Source organism: Dermacentor albipictus, chromosome 3, assembly GCF_038994185.2.
Source record: "Dermacentor albipictus isolate Rhodes 1998 colony chromosome 3, USDA_Dalb.pri_finalv2, whole genome shotgun sequence".
NCBI lineage: Eukaryota > Metazoa > Arthropoda > Arachnida > Ixodida > Ixodidae > Dermacentor > Dermacentor albipictus.
This window is the reverse complement of record NC_091823.1, coordinates 50,815,770-50,832,588: the sequence shown is the minus strand read 5'-3', so window position 1 is coordinate 50,832,588 and position 16,819 is coordinate 50,815,770. Positions and strand designations below refer to the sequence as shown.

General features: G+C 47.5%; 1 protein-coding gene and 2 long non-coding RNA genes across 6 annotated transcripts in view; 1 reads left to right on the top strand and 2 right to left on the bottom strand.

The window, feature by feature from the left end:
- The window catches only part of nompC (no mechanoreceptor potential C), a 77,641-nt gene that overhangs the window by 35,422 nt on the left and 25,400 nt on the right, over positions 1–16,819 (top strand). For 2 of the 4 annotated variants that reach the window (XM_065426850.2, XM_065426851.2), the window contains exons 4-5: positions 1,343–1,459; positions 14,800–15,207. In XM_065426850.2, the coding sequence (XP_065282922.2) occupies positions 1,343–1,459; positions 14,800–15,207 (525 nt within the window). Of the gene's footprint in view, positions 1–1,179; positions 1,280–1,342; positions 1,460–14,799; positions 15,208–16,819 lie in introns of those variants that run through there. The other 2 variants (XM_070535422.1, XM_070535423.1) reach the window with 2 other exon arrangements.
- On the bottom strand, positions 2,901–4,385 carry LOC135898109 (uncharacterized). The gene is made up of 2 exons (XR_010563263.2): positions 4,166–4,385; positions 2,901–3,256 (listed from the first exon to the last, which is right to left on the bottom strand). It is a non-coding gene; the product is annotated as an uncharacterized lncRNA (long non-coding RNA).
- Positions 7,776–13,610, bottom strand: LOC135898110 (uncharacterized). Its single transcript, XR_010563264.2, has 3 exons — positions 13,515–13,610; positions 9,210–10,131; positions 7,776–8,131 (listed from the first exon to the last, which is right to left on the bottom strand). It is a non-coding gene; the product is annotated as an uncharacterized lncRNA (long non-coding RNA).

Below are 16,819 nucleotides of genomic sequence, written 5' to 3'. Positions count from 1 at the left end.
CACCGCGACCACTAGCTGACGCAACCAGTCGCAACGCCGGCATGACGTTGGCGTGATGGACAGCGCCGGCATCAGGCAGCGAATGCTTCCATGCTGCTGACCGCCTAACCGCTTCACCGTGTCTCCGAAACAGGTTACGCGACCTCCAACACTGGGCGTGCGAAATGACAGCGCGCATGAAGCCACCAGCCAAGTCGGCTTGTCCTTAGGTCAGGATAGCGAGGAGCACGGAGCTAGTGTGGCTTTGCGCTCGCTGCAGCCGCCCAGTTTCTGTTTCGCGCGCTCCGATAGCCGAAATTCATCGTGCCACAGTTCCGCGGTTAATCGCATTTGATCCAGATTCAAAAGTTTATATGGCTAGTGCGTATAGCTCGCTTCAATTTCCCAGTTACGATGAGCCCACGAAAACTAAATGTTTGAAAAGTAATTAAACATACTGTTAATTAGCGACCAATTACCACGTATCACCCGTCACCCCGCGGTCGCCGCCACTGACGGAATGTCTCCGTCCTTTTATTAAAAATGACGATTCCTAAATATTGTTTAAAGAGTTCGTAGAAACGTCCGATAGAATTGCAATCGCACGCACCATTAGGCGTCACCTCTCATTCACCGTAATTCCCCGGTACATGCATGAGCTCTAACCACCCGGCTTCAAGCTTTTAAAGTTTGTTCTTTCTAGAAGGCGTTGCCATATGACGTGTCAGTCGATTCTACTCATTCGTTTTGGCAACTTGTCGGTCTCGCATTTGCTCGCATTTGCCGTATCATTGCAAGGCGTGCACGCGTGAACCTTTGCTGGTAAACACATGCATACTGCGGAAAAAGCAGAGATACGATTGCGCGGGAACTAGCAGAGGCTGCGTACGGGAGAAAATTTGGAGACCAGTGTACCAGCGTTCCGTGGTTGTTTCTCTACTAGAATGAGTTTAGTTGTCTTGCCCATAGGATGTGATTAGGCTTGGTGTCATTTTCATGTAAACTTATTTGTTTACGATCTTGTGCGCATGCCTGAAGGTATGTGAAGCGAAGTATCGGGAAAAATATAAAACAGCTGCGGGAGTGTGCGCCTGTCCATGTCTGTTCCTCGTCGGCGTCTTTATATCGCGCCTCAAAACCATGTCTAGCTATACCAGGAATTTCATACACTAGAAGAAATGCCGCGTTTACGTGAACACCAGGGTGCAGAGCACTGTCGCATTCACGTAAGCGCGTTATTGATCTCCTGCAAATGTTTGAAAGCAACGGGACCAAGTGCCGTCGCATTCGTTTAAACGCGGTCTGTGTGCCTCACAGTGTTCAATGCCAAACCCTTCTTGACGAAAGCTACCGTGCCGCGCAGCCCAAGGGCCAGCTGCCTATTCACGTGCTGAGTGCCCGCCCGACGGGCGCGGCCATCGTGCCCTTGCAGCTGCTGCTCCGGGCTGGCGACAAGAACGTCCGCATGGTGCCCGACATGGTGCGTATCACGATGCAGACCACACATTTTGTATTCCTATAGCGTGCTTTCTGTACGTACGATGTCTCTATACACCACGAACAATTTGCGCAATTACCGTTAAAGTTCCACGCGCAGAGCGAAAGAGGGACAATTTCGTGGTCTCAATGAACGAATTAATTAAATTAATTAATAGTTGATAAACTTTCACCCAAAGGGGCGAAACTCCTTCCAATCGCATTAATAGCTATAGCGAGGTATAGCTTTTCTCTCGACCTCCACGCACGGTGGTCTAACTATAGCAGTGTGCGATATGTTGGCGCCACGCATGCACGCAAGGCAATTACTGTTGAGCAGGAGGAACAGTGCCCTGGCAGCTACCATCAATATCGCAACGCTGGCGTGATGAGCGTCACCGGTGGCGTTGGAAGCGTCACATCTCGAGGATGCACAAGATGACACCGCCAATTCAAACCGTTAGCAACCAGCGAGATATTAGATAACGGCAGCAGGGATGCCCCGGCAGCCTGCGCACAACGTTCATGCTATATAGCAGCGAAAGACAGAACGCCGTGCTGCCTCCGCCACGGAGTCGATTGAGCGCAACGTTGATGTATGTGTGTGTGTGTGTGTCTGATTGTGAAGGGGAAGTGGCGATATTTTCTGCAGCCCTTTAGGGAGCACGACTCAGCGCCTGAACGTTGACGGTGCATCCGCTTTGCTTCGTCGTTTACGCCGAGAAGCGCCCTCCGCGTCCCTCAAGGCCATCTAATCATCCTCATGCAAGCAGCGTGTGTGCCACTGATAGCGTTACAACGAGACGGTGGCGGCGCCGCGGCGCCAACGGCGACGAAGTGAACGTGCCTCGAACGTCTGCATAATTGCTGTCGCTGTAATGAATAAATAAATAAATAAATAAATAAATAAATAAATAAATAGAGTCCATGCATATGCGGTGAAGAAACTCTTGGTTTCTTTGTTGCGTAAGACAATGATAACTTACACAATGTTCTGAGATACTTCGTTGCCCAAATAATTTGCGGAAGAAAATTGGAGGTATCGAAGTTAGGTGAAAACTATTCGACGAGATCTATGTAACGGCGAGATCTGCGGCAGCAAACGATTTTTACGCCGCGGGATGAAGTGACGACACATTAGCGATTACATACGTCGAAATCGAGACGTTTGGGGGCCGATAACAACATCTGCTATCGCGAGGTGTACTACAGACGGGGGAGTTTCTCAAGGTGATTCTTCACCAGTCCTATATGCTCACTAGAAGGACATAGCCGCAGCGTAGCCGCAGCGTAGCCGCGGTGTAGCCGCGGTGTAGCCGCGGCAAGTAAAAACACAACTACCGACTTTCTCAATCACAAAAAAAAATACCGCAGGATGACATTCATTCAAAGCGGGAACCGCGAGGAACGCGTTACGATGAGTGAAGAAGGAAGAACGAAAAAAGTCTCGTGATACAAAGTTTACTTGCGGGAAAAGGGGGGGCACCCCCTCATAACATTATTTCGGGCAGATTGGCCTCGTCGTAATTGAGCGGACGGCAGACGCCGAAATCGGCAGCTTGGTGGAAGACGCAGCGGCACTCGTCCACGCACCTGAACCCTGCGACGCCGCCGCAGTTCTCACCACACTCGGCCCGACCTTCGGAAGTAAACGAGGTTACTACACTGCCCTGCACCACCAGCAGCGTGACCATCAGCAGGCAGCGCACCGACGACATCAAGGAAGGCGCCATGGTAGAAGAAGAAGCAATTGCGGAATGCTCCTAGCAGTCAGGTCAAATCCGCTTGTGAAGACGAGCGCCTGAAAGCGTACAACGGGTTGTTTGCAGTGGGCCGGTGAACATTTGAAGCAAGGTACATTGGGTCATAGCATACGTGGCTGCGCGGTGAAATGTATGTATAAGACGCCACGAGACGTCGTAACGCGATGATATCATCCACAAACATATAGAAACTCCTGGAGCCAAGGAACGCGCACAATAATCGGAGCACTTTCTTTGCGTCTATTTGGTCAAATCTTACATAAGGTTAAGTAATATACGCTCTCATAAAGGCTCTGCACGTCAGGTGCCTGACGAGCAATCCACCCTCGCCCTCAGACAAGTTGCCTTTTCTGCTGTGACTAGACATTTGGTTGGTTGGTCGGTTGGTTGGTCGGTTTGTTGTTCCTCAGTGAAGCGACTAAACCCACTCTGGAAGAGAGGCCATGGTTCGGGTGGTACAAAAGTAAAAAAACATTCTTTTTAATTAAGGAAATAATTTGAAACAAAATTAGTAGCTTGTAATTCTAAAACGAAATGTTAACTGCTAAAGGATGCAGTTTATAGTAATTAAATAGTACTGTAAATAAATATGTGAACGCAAACAAAAAAAGAAAGAAGAGCAATGTAACAGGTAATTATTCTTGTCTCATGCTAAAAACTGAAGAAGGCATCACAAACGTTCCCGTGGCTGAGATCTAGTTTAGTAACACGAAATAAAAAGACTACTGGAAGAGTCAAATTCAAGCCAAGTCTTTGAGAGATTTCCTCTAAAAATATTTTTTACCTTGAGTAGGAAGGAAGCCGGCGACATGCTAAAAGAAAATTTTGTAAAGATTCACACTAATAGCAAAATAGACACAAGGTGACAAAGCGAGAACGAAAAGGAAATTTTGCAGATATTCACTCTAATAGCAGAATAGACACAAGGTGATAAAGCCAAAACAAACCTGACAAGGTCTAAATGTTCAGTGGGAGGACCCGTCAACGTGGTATCGTAATTGATACTTCAGACTTTCTAGTACAGCACCCGTGGGCTGCCCCAAGGTAAATGTATGTGCGGAAAATCAAAGGCGGACGATGAAAATTCGGGAAAGTTATTTGCAGAAGCAAATTTTTCTTTATCGCACCGCGGAGACGAACGCCGACGTTGGTTAAATAGGAATTGCACTACCGTTGCGGGATGCTACTGCGAGTGCATGCGCATACTCATTTAAGACAAAACCTTAGTATTGAATTTCATTCCTCTTTCATCTTCCCTAGCTGAAAATAAAACCGAAGACGTGCGTTCTAAACGCCACCGACACGTTTTTTCGCTTTCTAACACCGCCCTGAATGCATTTAAGTGTTCACGTGATATGCAGACGAAAACAAACCTGGATTACATTGCTGGCCTTCTCGTTCGAGGAATTCTAAGGTGCATTCTTCCAAGAAGTAATTAATCACGTATCGTCTGCGTACATGCACTCAACACTGGTAGTCGTCAGGGTTTGGTGCAGCCTCTTTCTGTGTGCCTTTTAACTCTCTCTCTCTCTCTCTCTCTCTCTCTCTCTCTCTCTCTCTCTGTCTGTCTCTCTCTCTCTGGCCTTCTATTGCTTCTCTCTTTTTTGTCGACAGGTAAGCGCCTACTCATTGCCATTTTCGAGACGATAGGTTTCGCGTAGATGTAGTACGCTCCTGCAAATTCCTTGATTCGTCATGCCTTCTCGGTGTTCGCGAGTACATGGCCACCACTTCGAAGCAGAAGTTTCAAGCAACCCGCAATTTGTACAATGCGACACGTTGCTCATGGTCGGTCTAGGAGCACGCCGGTGATATTAAGGTCAACGCTAGTGCTAGTGGTTAGGTGGACTTCCTAAGACGAGAGCTAATATGGCGGACTGGCTTCGTTTGACAAAATCGCGATGCTTCACCTTCTGGCTATCCCATCTGATCGCCATGAAAAGGACATCTTACAGATTCAACGCACATTTTTGGAATCCATGTGAATAGAAGCTTCCGTAAAGTGATTCTATGTATTGAATAAACATTATTTTGACAACCAGGTGCGTGTTGTTCTAGGAGGGGAGGGGAGGGGGGGGGGGCTATTTATTCCGGGAAATCGAGGCTCCCTGCCTACAGCCTGGCCTTGTCCACCAGCCGAAGCTGGTTCTCACGGTCCTCGAACGTCAGCAGAGCCGCCCACTGGTCTTTTTTTCCCCTTTATTTACCCCAAAGGCCCAGCTTAGGCATTACATAGGGGGGGGGGGGGGGGGGGGGGAAGAACAATTGATATACAATATACATTGTACTTCGAATATCCTTATATGAAGTAGTACATGCTATACAACCTTTACATCACTTCTAATTCGACATACGCCAATAATTATTAAATTATACAAACAATAACATGACATCTGAAAAAAGGCACGAAGAAATGTTAATGTTATTAATTCACGAATGTTTCATTAAGTGCTTGTTTGAATATAATATGGTCAGTTATTTCAGCTATATTACTTCTTCTGACGGTTGCTGTGCTGGAGGTGTCTTCGGGTCGCTTGTGCACCACCATACCACGTGGCAGAGGGTTTGTGCGAAAACACCCGTGTAGTTAAATTTAGGTGCACGTTAAAGAGCCCCAGGTGGTCCAAATTTCCGGAGTCCTCCACTACGGCGCGCCTCATAAGCAGATAGTGGTTTCGACACGTAAAATCACACCATTTAATTTTGTTAAGGTTAATGAGATGCTATAGATGTGTCCGTTTCATTCCCGCGTCTTTGGCGCAAGGTAAACCGGCACGTGCTTATGTGCTCTCGCGCTCTCCTGCTACGCAGTCTGAAAACTCTTACAATGGCTTCTATTTTCTTCACATCTTCTTATTTATTTTTAACGCACTGCTGCCTGCTTCTTGGTCAATCCCTCCGTTGTGGTTGTCCATCACAGTATGGAAATCATCACCAGGAAAACGCGATGATCATGTCAAAGAGCTGTAGTTGGCGTTAGCGCGACCGAACTATACGTGTAATTGGGGCCAAATGGTTGGGAAAGTAGGTATAAAAAGGTTAGAAAGGTTTCTTGTATTTACAGAAATGTGCTCTTGATGACGCATATTTGTTGCACTGAGGATATTTAAGTGTCATTTGTTCTATCACAAGTAATTTCGCAGGGAACAAAGCAATCAGCCTGGACATCCGTAACGGTAGTTAAGGTGGTATACTAGTGTTGTTCTGCGCGCAAGGTATTCTTCAAGACAGCAGCCATATTCAGAAAAGCTTTATTCAGTTGTGTAGTCGCATCAACATTGCGGTGCCTTTTGAACCGCACTTTCTCGGGTCGTTCAACGCACGTAGCAGTGGACGGAATCGGTTTATTGACTTACTCGTGTCTGTTGGGGCATTTGCGATCTGGAAAGAGGGATATTGTTCTGCAGCTTTGAGAGGACGACCACAATGGGCCACGTACCCCTTGCTGTTGCGGCTACTCGCGCGTGTCATTGGATATTTGAACAGCGAACTTGTGGTTCTCGGGAAGAAAAAGTTTCTTCGACGTTGGTCAACCTGCTTTGTGACAATTGGGAACAATCGTGTGCCGTTGCTCATGCTGCAGTATTAGAGGGACTTGTGTACTTCATACCACTTTTGTGTTCGCGACGGTTTTCTTCGTTTACAGTCCTTGAAACTTCTGTGAGTGCCGGTGACCATGCTATTCCTGGACTATCCTTCAAACTGTCGTGTGCAATATGAACTTTTGTAGTATGTTCATTTCTATTAGTAGCCTTTAGAAACTCTGTTTTCGTGTCTCTTGTCATGTCACTGTCACGAATTGATGATCTCTCTCGATTCGATATGTGCTGCTAAGTCTATTAAACTTCTCTTTCCACCATGATCAGAAACAAACGGGTGGGTTAGAAAAGACAGTTTTTAGTTAAAAGAAAGACCTAGCCTCTCCACCACGTCGCGGTCCTGTTGGACTGCCCATAGTTGGTATTTAAAATCGGGACGGCGAAGGGCAGCCTCGTACTTGGACGACGTAAGATCTTCGTCGCGCCGCAACGCGGGGCACCGCCAGAGCACATGATCTAAGTTGGCAAAGTCTGAGCAAATGGTGCAAGGTGTCTGACGTATGAATTTCGGGATAGATCCGGTGTAAAAGGGCGGGACTAGGGTATGCCCCAACTTGCAAGAGTCTCAGTGTCAATGTCTGAGGCCTGTTCTATTTACTGTGCGACACCTTTTTAGCAAAGGTGCTAAAAAGGTTCCAGTAAATAACGCGCATTGCAGTAGTCAAACCGTCTGAATTTAAATAACCAACAGTGTGTTACCATATTTTAGCTAACCACCGAAATTATAGTAGTAATGTCTTTTTTTTGCTGTTTTAATGTTTGCCTAGCCACGTAGACTATCTGTAAAACATTATTTTATGTCCCGCAACGAAAAAGAGAGCAAGAACCACCTGCTATACCTAAGAAGTCAGTTAACACACAACTGCTGACATTCTCACTGGCAAAATGCCGCAGGACGACACGCATGCAAAGCTGAAACCGCGATAAATGCACGATTATGAGTGAAGAAAGAACGTAATAATGTTGATATACGAAGTTTATTCTTGGAGCAAGAGCGGTGCCCCCTCAGAACATCACTTCAGGCAGGTAGCTCTCGTTGAACATGTGCCCGAGGCAAACGCCGTAGTCGCTGGCTGGGTAGAAGACGCAGTGACACTCGGCCACGCACATGTAGCCCACGAAGCCGCCGCAGTTACGACCGCACTCGACCAGACCGTCGGAGGTCAACGAGGTCACGACACCGCCCTGACCCGCGAGCAGCGCGACCATCAGCAGACAGCGCACCAACGACACGGAAGGAGGAGCCATGGTGGACGAAGAAGCAAGCACAACGCTGCTAGCAGTCAAGTCAACCCAGCCTGTGAAGACCTGCGCCTGGAAGCGTATACGAGAGATATAGTTCGCACCGGGCCAGTGAACCGATTGAGCCGCGAACAAAGTACATGCGTGGACGGTGAAGTATAGACGTAAGACGCAACGTTGCAACGTGATTTTATAATCCGAGAATGTCGCAAGCCCCTGAATCAAAGGAATCCACAGTGTAATTAAAGCAGCGTATTATTTCTTTTATTTCTGCCTTAGTGAAATCATAGATAATGTCAACTAAACCACCCCATAACGCCCCTGGCATAAATGGCAGGAGCGTTATGACATAAATGCCAATCCAATAAATGCTATCTGGCATAAATGCAATCCAATAATAGCCGTCATACACGTGGTCTTTTGCGCTGCAATACCACACTTAATATTGGTATTCCTTCATCTTTCGCATTCCTCTTTTACTGAAGAGAAAAACCAACAAAGTCGTGCGTCCTAAACATTTCCGGCCCGTGTTTCGCTTTACAACGCAGTCCCTAAAGCCGGTTATTGCACACGCGATTTGCACGTGCAGAAAAAGCTGGCTTGCATCGCTGGTCATCTCGTTCCACGAATTTCAGTATGCCGATAGGTAATTATGCCCGTATCGTACATGCGCTCAACACGACAAGTCAGCAGGATTCGGTGTCGCTATGCATAAAGTAGCCTCTTTCTCAGTTCCTTCTTTCCCTTTATTTCTCTTCATCCGCTTCTTTCTTTTTTGTCAGCAGGTAGCCTCCTCCTCGTTTGCATTTTTGAGTCGATCGGTTTCGTGTGGATGTTGGACGTTCTCGAAAATCCGTTGATTAGTCACGCGTCGTAGGTGTTCGCGAATGCATGGTCACTACTTGGGAGCAGGCGTTTCAAGTGTCGCGAAATTCGTAGGACGTTGTTTGCTTGATCGTGCTCGGTCTAGGAGCATGCCGGCGATATAAAACTCACCGCTAGCACTAGCAGATAGGCGAAATTCTTGAGAGGAGAGTTAACATAGCAGACTGGGTTCATTTGAGAGGGGCGCGACTTTTCACCTTTTGTCGCTCACATCATGATCACCATGAGAAAAAAAAGGTAGGGGAGGGGGGGCGGCAACACTTACCACGACAAGAGGAAACAAAACGTTGGAAGAATCAACGTGTGTGCTTGTATTTCTGGCTGGTGGGTAGATGATGGTGATGACAATAATCCTCCGCTATGACATGTACCCACTACAGTTGCTATAGGTCAAGAAACAAGCGTTCCCGTAACGCGACATAAACCCGAGAAGTGCTATACAAAAAAAAAAACTTTCAAAGTAAATGTGCTAGCAAGGTGCTAGGAAATAACGCGTGATTCAGTAGTGAAACCATCTGAGCATAAGCTACCAAGAACTGTTGATTAGCGTATTTTAGTTAATTACAGAAATTGGTATCGAATTGTTTTTCTGGCTGCTAATGTGCGCCTAGCCACGTCGACTACATTAAAGAAAGATAAAGTTCTATATATGACAGTTCCGTTTTTTTAAGTATGTTCCGCGAGAGAAAAAAACAACGGGTATATTAAAAGCAAATAGTTAAAACACAACGGCTGAATTTCCCAGCCACAAAAGTCAACAGGATGGCATGTTCTCGAAGCGGAAACCGCGATGAAAGCGTTGTGATGAGTGAAGGAAGGAAGAGCAAAGGAATGTCGTGACACAAAGCTCATTTTTGGGGAAAGAGCGGCGGCCTCTCAGAAGAACTTCAATTCAGGCAGGTTCGTCTCGTTGAATATGAGCGGCAGGCAGAGGCCGAAGTCGCTGTCCGGGTAGAACACGCAATGGCACTCGGCCACGCACATGAGCTGCACGAAGCCGCCGCAGATATTGCCACACTCGGCCATACCGTCCGAGCTGGCCGAGGTCAGTACACCGCCCTGCCCCGCGAGCAGCGCGACCATCAGCAGACAGCGCGCCAACGACACGGAGGGAGGAGCCATGGTTGACGAAGAAGCAAGCCGAACGCCGCCAGCAGTCAAGTCAAACCGGCCTCTGAAGACCTGCGCTACGAGAGGTCGTTCGTGATGAGCCAGTGAACCTATGCCCGGGAAATTTGGACATTTGTCCACGTGGCCCCGTTTGTCGAACTTCACGGCGATGCACCAGCGTAACTCAACCTTTAAAAATCGTATTTCAAAAGGCTGCCTGAATTTCAACAACTTTCCGTTAGCAACATCGAGGTCAGGCCCTTAAAACAACGCGCGCATTTACGACACTTATTCGCAACTTGCCTGCTGCGTTGCAGGAGTGTTCGTATCCTGACCAAATTTCTGTCATAACGTAGCAAAGACCAACGTTACTAGATTGCAAAGACGTTGCGACTAAGTGCCGTAAATACGTATGTTAATAAAAGGGCGTAAACTCTCAACGTTGCCAAATGAAAGTTGTTGAAATTCGGGTGGCCGTCTGAAATTTCATTTGTTGAAAATACTGCCCATTTTTAGTTACACTGATACATGGCGGTCAATTTCTACAGATAGCCGAAGCGACAACCTCCAAAGTTACTGTACATGACTGTACATGAATGCGTGGCTGCATGGTGACAATGTTCATACATGACACGATGTCGCAACGCGGATGTATTATCCAATGTCGAAACCCCTTGTGCCAAGAAACGCGCACGGTAATTAAAGCACCTTCTTTGTGCTTCTTTGGTAAAAGCTCAGAGGAGGTAAATTAATATGACCCCATAAGGCTCTGAACACGAGGAGCCTTGCTTTGGCATGGCATCATACGAGTGGCGTTTTCTGCTTTGATTCGACACTTAATATTGAATTTCCTTCATGTTTCTATATAGCTCTGCCCTTACTCAAGAGAAAACCAGCAATGACATTCGTTCTAAAAATCATCAGCAAGTTTTTTTGGGGGGAGCTTCATCCAGCTTGCGATATGTCTCTCTGTCTGCATGTTTTTTTCGTATCTAACTCTCCAACTTGGGTCACTGGTATAACGGGTAGAGCATCGTGCTGCTATAGGGAACCAGTTTCGGAACCAACCGTCGGACCAACTGAGTATGCGACACTGAGTGTGTGACGCTGGTTACGCGCCGCTCTTTAAGGAACCTCTTTCACGCTACCTGTGGTCACTGGCTATGTGCAGCGGCACATACTCAGTGACCCGCTTTTACGACAACTTGGGTTATTGGATAGGCCACGGTCTAATGGGTACAACACCAGGCTGCTGTGCTAAATGAACCGGTCTCGGAAACAACCATCGGACCAAAATGAATAACTTTGTATGTCACACTGGGTACGTGCCGCCACTCTTCAATGAGCCTTTTTCACGCCAACGTGGGTCCCTGGCTATGTGCCACTGGCCATGGGCCACTCTTTGACAGCGAAAAATTGCGGCAGAACCCATCCCACGATGACTGTCTACGGCAATGAGTTTAGCATTGAGTCAATATAGCGACACAATTTGTTGCCACCGTCGAAACGAGTTATGTATGAGGCGTGCACTGTAGCGGGACTCCTCTTTCGTGCTTCCTTAAGAACACAGTGCCATCTAGCAGCGCCGCCGCGAAGCCTGCGCGTGGCGTCCGAAATGCACGGCGCGCCGAGGCTTGCGAATGCTTAGAAATCTGGCAACCGGGCTCCTGGACACCCAGCATTACCTACAGGGGCGCTGCCTTGAAGTCTGCGCGTGGCCTCCGAGATGAGAAGCGTGGCGCGCCGGTGCCTCCGAACGCTGGGAATTGTTCCCTCGCTTGCCGCACACTAAGTGGCACGTACTCAGTAACCCAAGCTGGCGATAGGTTCGTTGAATAACGACACATACCCAGTGCCTTCATGGCGCAGCTTGCTAAAATGCTGGCGTGATAGACTTTCATTGAAAAGCAGCACATACCCAGTGCATTTTTTGGCGCAGCCTGCTAAAACGTCGGGTCTTTGAGGAAGTCGTGTGACGTGGGTTCGATTCTGCCCAGCATCGAAGAAATTTAAAGGATATTTTTCGCCATTAAAGAGAGAAACAAACCACCTGGCACATACTCAGTGACCTAAGTTTGCACCAAAGAGGTTAATGAAAGTCCAGCACAGACCGAGTGGCACATGCCCATTCCTCCAAGTCGGCGTCGAAGATTTTCCTCGAACAGTGGTACCTACCGAGTCTCGCATCTACTGTGACCTATGTCAGCATGAAAGAGGTTCATTGAAGAGTGGCACATTGCCACATACTCAGTAACCCAAGTTGTTTCGACGGTTGGTTTCGAACCCCGTTCCCTCAGCACAGCAACCTACCCCTTCCACCTCGACCTATCCAGTGACCCAGGTAGGTGGAAAGACGATTAGATACAAACATACATGGATAGAAACATACATAGCTAGATAGCTAGTTGGCCCCCGAGAAGTCCGTGAAGTAACCTAAGGATGCTAACGCATTAAAACATCCTTTAAAATTTCTCCGGTGTTGAGCGCGATCCAATCCGCCTTTCAGACACGCACCACGCGTGTGGATCGCGGCGGCTCCGCTAGTAGATAGTGCAGTGTATCCAGTAGGAAACGCAACAGAGGAGTCCAGCTGCAGCACACGCCTCATACGATTTATAGGTGGCAATGTGTCGTCGCATAAATAGTAATCACATTATCGTCGACAGTCATCCTGACATGATCTCTGACGGATTTCTTTCACTTTAAAACACCGTCCCTATTACCTTTAAGTGTACACGTGCAATGCACACGAACACAAAGCAAAATTACATTGCTAGTCATTTTGTACCGAGAACTCGTATATGCGTTGTTTTGAGACGTAATTAATGACTAAACGCGCATCGTCTGTGTACAGTCGACCGACACACCAAGTTGGCAGGATTCGATGTTATTGCTCGAAGCAGCATTTTTCTATGTGCCTTTTTTTATCTCTTATTATCTCTCTCTCTCTCTCTCTCTCTCTCTCTCTCTCTCTCTCTGGCCTTCTTTTGTTTCGTTTTGTTGAAAGGTAAGCCCCTACTCGTTTTTATTTTCCAGTCGGTCGGTTTCATGTAGATGTTGGACGCTCCTGTAAGCTATTTGGTTTGTCTAGCCTGATCGGTGTTCGCCAGGGCATGGTCAGCACTTCGAAGCAGACGTTTCGACTGTCCCGACATTCGTACAAAGCTGCACGTTTGCTCATGATTGGCCTAGGAGCCTGCCAGCAATATTGAAATTCCCGGTAGCACTCCCCCCCATCCCGATCCCATGCGTAGGGTAGCAAACCGGTTGAGCTAAACTGGCTAACCTCCCTGCCTTTTCTTCTCCACTTTTTCCTTCCTTCCGCTAGCACTAGTGGTTATGCGAAATTCTTAAGACGTGAGCATACATGGCAGGCTGGGTTCCCATTTGAGTGAAACGCGAGGCTTCACCTTTTGACTGTCACGTCATGATCCCCATGAAAAAAAAAAGCAACACTTACCACGGCAAGCGGAAATACCTCTTCGAAGAACCAACGTGGAGGCCTGAAATTCTGGCTGGAGGGGTAGCGATGGTGATGAAATTGATCAACTATGGCACGTATCCACTACTATTGACAGGTCAAGAATGAAGTGTTTCCAGGACAAGACATAAAATTGCAATACACTATAAAATGAAAAAAAAAATGTGCTAGCAAATTACGCGTAATTCAGCGATCAAACCGTCTGAATGTAATCTGTAAGTGTTTAAGTAACGAGAGAGAAAGAGCGGGTGCATTACAGAACGTATAGTGAGTAGCGGGGAAAAAAAGAGGCTACACATTTCTTGCACAGTACACTCCGTTTTCTGCCTTTTCCTCGCGCAATGTCTCCGCAACCGAAGAAATTTAAGTACATTTGATATCCTTACGCCAAAAAGCGTGCTGTACCGTGGCGCCTCTCAGCCACCCGGTTGACATTGGTTTCTCGCGGGGAAGCTACATATATGTAGGCTGTTTCTTCGGCAGATGGCCATTGTTTAATAGAAGTGCAGGCAATCTTTTTTGTCCCTGATAACTGCACCATTCGGTTGACACCGCGCATCCTTTCATTATTATTAATGTTATTATTCTACAGTCAAACGGGCTGTGTTATGTCTAATTTGCGAGCAGTAAATTAGTCTTTGCGGATGTGTTCGACAATGCATGAGTGGGTCAACATCAAAGGAAAAGGGAGGGATTCCATTAGCACCGTGACAATGTCTATGAAATAAAATAAGGATGGTCTGTACATGGAGGCTGTGAGAGAGGAGGCGAGACAGTGATGTTCAAAAAGCTACAAAAATTAGGCGAGGCCATCTTGTAGGAGCGTCACACACTTTATTTTCACAACGACGACAACTTGTTTTAACGCGGTCTTCCTACCGTTTCTCCTTGCTATGAATCACTGCACGCGCCTTCGAAAACAGCCCACTCTTACACCCATGCAGCCTCTTGTTCAGCGAAAATCGTGTGTACGCTATAGAGTGCAAACGAGAGTGACCGCGCTGCTGCCGGCTGTCAACTACACACGACACAAGGACGTGGCTCGCGAGTCCGTGGCGACGCTCGAAACAAACCAATCCCCGCGACCTTCTGGAAGAAACATGGGGTAAAGTGCAGCGCAGTAACTGTCTCTCAGATGAGGACACCGCGGTTGAGGTGTCCTCATCTGAGAGACAGTTACTGCGCTGCACTTTACCCCATGTTTCTTCCTTCCCAAACAAGAATCTTTCTCTCTCTCTGTTTTCCCGGCGTTCGCCGCGCGCAGGACGGCAACATCCCGCTGTTCCTGGCCGTGGAAGCGGGCAACCACGGCGTGTGCCGGGACCTGCTGGGCGCCATGACGCGCGAGCAGGTCTGCTACGTGCACCCGGCCACGGGCAACACGGCGCTGCACCTGGCGGCGCGGCGCCGGGACCTGGACATCATGCGCTTCCTGGTCGAGTGCCAGAGCCCCGTGAACCACCAGAACGCCGAGGGTCAGACCCCGCTGCACGTTGCCGCCCGCGAAGGGGACGAGCCGGCCGTCAAGCTGTTCCACCACGCGGGCGCCAACCCGAACCTCATCGACAGCGAGGACCGCACGCCGCTGCACATCGCGACGCAGCTGGGTCACGTGGGCGTCGTCGAGCTCCTCATCGACAAGTACAAGGCGTCCGTGCACCACCGCACCAAGGTGGGTTTGCGCTCGTGTGTGCGTGCGTGTGCAGTGCTTGAACACGGCGTGTTCCTCGACAAATTTGTCTTTTGCGTGGCGACAGGCCTGTCCTCCAGCTTGCACTGGATTGCTTACAAGCGCGTCTCGAATTGATTGATTGATTGATTGATTGATTGATTGATTGATTGATTGATTGATTGATTGATTGATTGATTGATTGATTGATTGATTGATTGATTGATTGATTGATTGATTGATTGATTGATTGATTGATTGATTGAAGCGCCACAGTACAACCACCCACATAACTGTTTGATGTCCCGGGTCTTGCAACAAGGCTAGAACGTTTCCCTCAGTGTCCTCAGTCAAATCTATATGACAACAGGGAGGCGCGAATATTCGAAATAGCGAATCTGAACCAAATATTTCTGTTTAAACTCAGATACTTAATACGAGAATTTAATTTTATATTTCCTAAAATATTTGGCTGTGGCCCAATACGTGGTGTTATTACGTAATGTTTTTGGCGTCCGGCTGCCGCGAAAACTATTCATTTATATGATCTGCATCTGGTTCAAGTACTTGATAAGCCAACCACATATACGTACTGCAGTGAACTTGTACATCTTGCCCATTTGGAAGCGACTCAGTCATGCACATCACATACTGCGTTATGTGTATTAAAGTAAATAATCTTTATTTATTATATCTTGTGCAGTAATTCCTCTTCGTGTTTTCTTTTTACTTCGGGTAACTTTCAGACGGAAAGAAAAAAATACAATTATTTTTGAACCCTTGTCAGATTTTTATGTACGAATATACGCTCACTGCGGGGGCAGGGCACTTTGCCAGATATTTATCTCTACGGGCTTGAGCGACAAACAGAACAATACTCGGTGCGATCTTCGAAATCATGTCGATCAGGAGCAGGAAGTTGCAGCTTCGTTCTAAATTCTGTCAAGATGCGATAGAGACATTGGTTAGGTGACTCTAGTATGCCATGTGCTTCTTATTGTTCAGCGGTTTTAACATAATCTCGAAGTTTTTAGTAGCCTTCGAACAACAATAGAACTGATGCGTCGCCATGTCTAAACACTCTTTGAGCAGCCTGATAGAGCGCAGTGCATAAAAATGGCTTCTGCTACAATAAAAGTGATCTTACCTAAGAGCAACAAAAAAGTCAGTCCTGCAAACGGTGCTCCGCCAGACTGCGAGGCGGCATTCCTTGGCTCTCACTTTTACGTAGTCCAGGGTCCCGTGGTCCGTGACGTCAGCCTTGTTTCAACATGCAGTGGAGAAGTTATCTTTCGCTGGATTGGGCTTCACCTTGCTTCTTCGGCATGACGGGAGCAGAAGGTAGGGATAACGTAACGTCGCCTAAGAGCAACAAGAAAGCCAATCCTGCAAACGGCGCCCTACCAGCTTGCAGATGGACGTGCTTAACACCATCAGGCGCCCAGAGCTTAAAGTGCTGAGCAATAGATTTAGAGTCCAAAAATACTGCGAAAAAAAAACATTTTTCCACTGCATTGGGGCTGAAATCAAGTCTGCTAAACAGTACGCATGTGTATTCGACTAGTGCAAGGTGTTGACAAAACTCCATATTACACGGCTGTGCTAAAGGAAACGT